The sequence below is a fragment of the Dendrobium catenatum genome, unplaced genomic scaffold (assembly GCF_001605985.2).
Source record: "Dendrobium catenatum unplaced genomic scaffold, ASM160598v2 fragScaff_scaffold_1018, whole genome shotgun sequence".
Classification (NCBI taxonomy): Eukaryota; Viridiplantae; Streptophyta; class Magnoliopsida; order Asparagales; family Orchidaceae; genus Dendrobium; species Dendrobium catenatum.
Window position 1 is genome coordinate 233,373 of NW_021319480.1, and position 6,399 is coordinate 239,771.

At 35.4% G+C, this 6,399-nt stretch overlaps 1 protein-coding gene across 2 annotated transcripts; it reads left to right on the top strand.

The window, feature by feature from the left end:
- Window positions 1-312: 312 nt before the first annotated feature.
- Window positions 313-6,026, top strand: LOC110099277 (DUF724 domain-containing protein 3). Of its 2 annotated transcripts, none has more exons than XM_020826373.2 (4): window positions 313-885; window positions 1,130-1,162; window positions 4,958-5,374; window positions 5,714-6,026. In XM_020826373.2, the coding sequence occupies exons 1-4, from the start codon at window positions 463-465 to the stop codon at window positions 5,729-5,731; spliced, it is 891 nt and encodes a 296-aa protein (XP_020682032.1). In that variant the 5' UTR covers window positions 313-462; the 3' UTR covers window positions 5,732-6,026. The 2 variants fall into 2 exon arrangements, with proteins under 2 accessions (XP_020682032.1, XP_020682033.1); XM_020826374.2 differs by having other exon boundaries at window positions 5,830-6,026.
- Window positions 6,027-6,399: the final 373 nt, after the last annotated feature.

The window sequence follows — 6,399 nt, forward strand, 5'->3', positions numbered from 1 at the left end:
AATTTAGCTAACAATATTGAAAGAAAATGTATACTTACATATATTTTAAACATTACAAAAAAAAATCAATAATGTTGCATTAAATGCACACTCTTTTATAATTTTAAACATTTGAGTAAAATTAAAATAAATAATAAATATTAATAAAAAATTAAAATAAGATACTAGTTTAATAATGGATGATTTATTTTAATGATTAAACTATTGGATAGTTAAAAATAGAAATAATATTAAAAAAAATCTTTTTAGTTCAAATAAATTATATATATATAAATTTTTACTACTTTTATTTGTACGCCTTTTTATAAATCCCTCTTCGTTAGATGAAGCGCGGGGCGCTTCCAGTCCGCGAAATCCCCCCTCTTCACTTCCCGCCAACGTCAAGACGTTCGTTGCAAACCCTAACCCTAATCTTGGGTGGACCAAGAACGGATTGAGCCTATCACCCATTGCTTGCCGGCCATGGACTTCAAGACCGGCGATGAAGTGGAGGTGTGCTCCGACGATGAGGGGTTCCGTGGTGCGTGGTACGAGGCCAAGATCGTCCGCTCCATGCCAAGGCTCAACCGCTACACTGTCGTATACGACTCCATCGTTGAGGAGACTGATGCGTCCAGGAATCTCCGGGAGACCGTCGACGCCGCATACGTTCGACCTCGGCCGATTTTCGCACGCGATGGCGTATTTGCCATTCAACAGCCCGTCGACGCTTTCTGCAACGATGGATGGTGGGAAGGCGTTGTCTCTGGTTTGTTGGGTAGCGTGCGGAGAGCAAAATATAGCGTCAGCTTCCCCAGCACTGGCGACGTTATGGAGTTCCTGCCTTCGGAGCTTAGGCCTCATTTAGATTGGGTCAATGGGGAATGGGTCGATCCCCAGACGCAGGTATCTGAGTTTGATACGTTATTTTCTCTCTTTATGGGTTTTTTTGGGAAAATTCCTTCTTTTCGCTTTCCTTCCAAATCATACATGTTGCATCCATGTCTTGGAGATGCTGCAGCGCGGCACGTTTTTCATAGTTGTTGTAAAGTTGGTTCTTGAGTGTGTGGCGTTTTTAATCTACGCTTTCGTACCTTTTTTGGATCTACTATGCATGCCTTCAGTTTTAATCTCCTTCCACTTTATGCAGGTTTCATCTGTCCCTGGAGTATGTTCCACAGAGGTAAATTGTCATTCTAGCTGCAAAGTTTTTTTTCTTGGGGGATTTACTTACATTCTACTGAATTGTAATTAACGGTTTATTTTCCCTTCTCTTTTAAGAAATTTTGTTGTGGTTTCTGGTCATGAAATGATTTAGTTCAACTCTATTTTATTTAGACCTGGTTTACAAACATACCAGCTACTACTCATTTAGTTACATATATAATGCCTATACCCTATATTTATTTATATAACAATTAAATATATAACACATCAAAAATACCACTTCATTAATAATCACTAACTTCTCTATTAGCTCCCATTGGAGATGTTGAAACCCTCCAATAGTAGGAGGGTTGTGTGGATTGCGCATGCACAAAGCACATGTGCATAGGACATGCATGCACAGAGTAGCAGGGACGCAGTATGGGGTGCCACATAGTAGACGCACAATGAGAACACCATGCACAAGACGAGTGTCGGAGGAGGCTTCATGTGCATAAGCATGGACGGCTGGGTTTGGTGGAGAGGCAGTGCAGGTAGTGGTGGCAATGGGCGTTGGATGCATGGGCGAGCTAAGTGCCATTGGTTGGGGGCGGCGAGCTTGCTATGCTGTGGTTTTTGGAGAATGAGAAGGTGCATGTATGTGTTGGAGAGCCTAATAGTGTTGAAGGGTTGCATACAATAGCAGTAGCCAATTGTGGGCTAGGCAAAGCTAATGGAGAAGCAAAGGATTATTAATGGAATGCTATTTTTGATTTATTAGATATAGTTGTTATATAAGTAAATATAAAAATTAATATGTTAGATATGTAAATATATGATGATTATGTGATATGTATATAAATCCCTTTTATCCATTTTTTGTTCTTAATATTATTCTTATTTAAATTCCACTACTATTGTATTTTTGTTTCTTTAATATTGATGCTTAGCATGGCTATGAAATGCACAAGCTTGCTTGATTGGTTGCCAAGGTAGGTCGAGGTGACTACATCTATGTAGTTTGGTTTAGATCAATTAACTGGCATCTGGCTCCATATTTTTGGGGTAGTTTAGCTTGAAAGTTTTGGTGCAATCTTTGCATGCAAAGTTTTTGTATATTGTTTGATGTAGAGTTTGTGTGTAAAGTTAATGTACGCACAATTTTGCTTGTTGGGATTTACTTTGCGTGTATTCAAATGTAGCCATACAAAAAATCTCATAAAACTAGAATTATTTCCATTGAAACTAGATTTCTAATGATGATTTTAGGACAGTCATTCATGATTTTTCTAGATTTCTAAGATAAATATTTTAAATCTTGAAATTGACTCAATCATTGTAGATTTGCTTCGATTGGTAACTAATCTTTTATTTTTATTTTTATGAAGATAATCATTATTTTTTGTATGTATCTTGATAATGTGTACAAATATAATATCCGTAAGTTTTGGATGAGTTCTTTTCTTCTTTCTTGTTCATGCATTAAGTTGATTCCATTGCGCAAAGAATCTTATTTTTGTCTCATCTTGGCACAATTTTTATGTCAACATATATTTAAGTGTATTTACACCAACTGTCAACGATGATCCAAGCCTTGAAGCCTAGTTGATAGCTTAATTGAAGGTAGAAGACCTCTCTGCAAAATTTGTGTGTTTCTCAATAGAAATGCGGCATGAAATACAAAATTTAAAATCCGTAATAAGAATAGACCTCATAAACCAATTGACTGTAGAAGCAACCACATTGGTAGTGGCAGGGAGATGGGGTCATTTGTTCGACCGAGAAATCCAAAGGCATTAATTTGTGGTGGCAAAAATTAATGATTTTGATGTGGAAGCTAATGTTTTCAATCATGTCAAGGTCCTTGTGTCTAACGATGATGAGTTTTATATTGATGATATTAGACAAAGGCATCACGAAACCTATAACTACCATCACCATGAGTTCCACGTCAAATTGGACATCCCATATTTTAATGGCGATTACGCATTGAAGACTATTTGGATTTTGAGTGAATCGTTGAGACATTTTTTGAATATATGAGGATAGCACCAGAGAGACAAGTGAAATATGTTGCTTGCAAACTCACAGGGGGTGCAACTGCGTGGCGGATGCAATTACTCCAAACTAGGCATCGTGGAGGAAAAGGGCGGATTTCGAGCTAACATAGGATAAAACAATAACTGTGAGACTATTTCCTTCCAACTAATTTTAAATAGATGTTGTATTTGAAGTATCAACACTGTTCACAAGGAAATTGCTCGGTGAGTGACTACACACAGAAATTTCATAGTTTGAACACCTAAAACAAAAATAAACTATTTGCTCGATATATGGCCGAACTAAAAATTTGCAATTCAAAATAATTTGGAATTGAATTATGCTGGCAGTTAGTCAAGCAATTTATTGGAAGTAGTAATTTGAACGCTCTTGCAGCTAAAACCCATTTGTTCTAGCAACAAATCTATTAGTCCGTTAGTCCAGCACACCTTGGTGTCAACGCTAAACAACCTCAAAAGTTGAGATTACTTAAAAAATCCATACTCAAAACCCACTAACTTCATATGCTATCGATGCTTTCAAGCTCACGTACAAATCAAACGAGTGTCCAAATGGGCTGTGACTACAAATTATAGAAGCCAAAATTCTCTATTAGACATGGTTTTTTATTTAAAAACAGGTTGTGTATACCGGAATTGTTGTGATGCCATCAACTCATTAAAGAGGTTTACAAATGTGATCTAGATGCACATGTCGGACAAGAGAAGAAGCTTGCACAGCTGCAAACTCGTTGTCCTCGTCTGCATCAAGGTGTGTCTTGCTTTGTTGAGAGGTGCGTTGTATGTCAAATTTGCAAGGACAGTAGGCAAAATGCTGGTTTATATTTACCTCTACATGTTCCTGATTCGATTTGGGAGGACTTGAATTTAGACATCATTTTAGGTTTGCCAAAAGCAAAATGCACGAGCGACTATATCATGATTCTTGTGGATAGGTTTTTTGAACATGGCTGACTTCATCATGTGTCAATATTACTCATCTTTTTCTTTCATAAAATTATGCGCCTTCATGGAATTTCATGAAACCTCACCTCTGATCGTGTTGTTAAATTCATTGTCATTTTTTGTGGGAGTTGTGGAAGCATATGTATATGTAAATCAAATTAAGTTCAAGGTATCGCCCTCAATTGGACGGACAAATGGAGGTTGTGAATCAGACACTTGGAAATATGCTATGTTAAATTTTATGGGAGAACACCAAGCAATGTGAAGAAGTTCTAGGGCAAGTGAGTCCGTTTATAACTCGTTGCCAAATCTCTATACTAGTTGTTGTCCCTTTAGTATTGTATATACAAAAATACCTAATCATACTTTGAACGTTGCTATCATTCCAAAGAGCAAGCATGAGTTATATTTTCTCATTTAACATTTCTTCTTAAGCGCATATACATATTCGTAAGTTATGCGTCTTCCATCATATTCTATGCCACCTTCTTGGTAGATTAGACCATCAAACATGCATGAAGAAACACAAAAAAGCTAGTTAATCTGGCAATGGCATACATGTACATTTTAAACCAAAATTTCCTGTCAGATTTCAAAAACTTGTAGAATCTTACACAGAATTACTTTGGCAGGATTCCAGATATCTTATTGATATAATTATTACAACATTTCTGTGTTCTGAAACTATTCATGCCAACCCTTCCCTAAACACTCCATTTTTAGAGCTTCATTCACCTGGTCATACATTTTTTTTTTTTTTTTTTTTTTTTAGCTTTTTTTTTTTTTTTGTGTTTAAGCTTTTACTTATTATTGTAACATTAATTCAGGATATGTCTGGAAAGATGTTTCAAAAGGGAACATCTGTGGAGGTTAGCAGTGATGCTGAAGGTTTTCATGGAGCCTGGTTCCCAGCAACCGTTGTCAAGTCCGTTAGGAATAAGTTCCTTGTGGAATACAGAGATTTGACAACTGATGATGAAACCGAGCCATTAAAAGAAACTGTTGATTCTCTGCACATCAGGCCTACACCCCCCGCCATTCTACCACCTGCAAAATTCAAGTATCTTGAAGAAGTTGATGCTTATTACAATGATGGATGGTGGGTTGGAGTTATTTCAAAAGTTATTGATGATTCAAACTACATCGTTTACTTCAGGACTTGGGGACAAGAAATAGAATTTAGATATGAAGACCTAAGACCTCATCATGATTGGATCAGTGGAAGATGGTTTCGGGCTTCCCAGGTTTTTATTCCTTAGCTCCTCTTTCCTTTTTTTTGCAGTTCTCTACTGTGCAATCTCTAGGTAAAAATCTATTTAAGTCATTTTGAAATTGCTTCGTATCATTTTTACATACCAAAGTCGATCAGCATGCATTGCATTAGAAACAAATTAAAGAGTCATAAAATTTAATTACATTTAAAACAATAATCACCCTATAATAAGTTAAGGGGCAAATTAGGACCTGCTCAAAATGTCGACCCTATTTTATCGAAACTTAAATAACAGCCCATCACTCTATCAAATTTCTAATAATTTAAAATCTAAAGGTCTGTGAAGTGAATTAGCTGTAACTTATTGCAGGTGCTGGAATTGGAATAATGAAGTTGCTGTTACTGAAATGATAGAATTGATGATGCTCTCTCTTCTCTCTATATGTCGAACTGAATTCTGACAGCAAATTCTGTGTATTAACGCAGATTTTAAGCTTCTACTGAGTTGTGGTGGTTGAAGTCTCTATCATTTAAGAGGTGAAGTTGAAGATTTTTGATGCTCATTCATAATATTTCTTTTTTTATTTTTTCATTTTTATAGATAAGGTTAGTCTTCAAAGACATTTAATGTAGCTGCAGAAATATTTAATGTAAGTGAAATTTGATCATTTTGTAGGCATTTACTTTGCTAAATGTTTAGTTGAGGGGCACTCCTTTGTAAATTCACAATCTGTTGAAAATTTGCAAATTTAGAAATTCTAATGAAACTGATTAAAAATGTTTATTTAAATAGCTTGTTTGTTTTTATTTATATTTTGAATTTTGAAAATTTAAAATATGCTAAACTGAGTAGATTAATTAAACACAATTTATATAATTGCATGGTATATTAAATCAATCTATTACTATGAAAGCTTATAAAGAGTGACAAATCAAATGAGGTCAAATCATTTAAGTTTCTTAAATATTTTTGAAATTAAAATAATCCAAATGGAATCGAGCCAAACTAAAATAAAAAAATGGATTTATTATTTGCTGGATAATTTAATTTTTGAT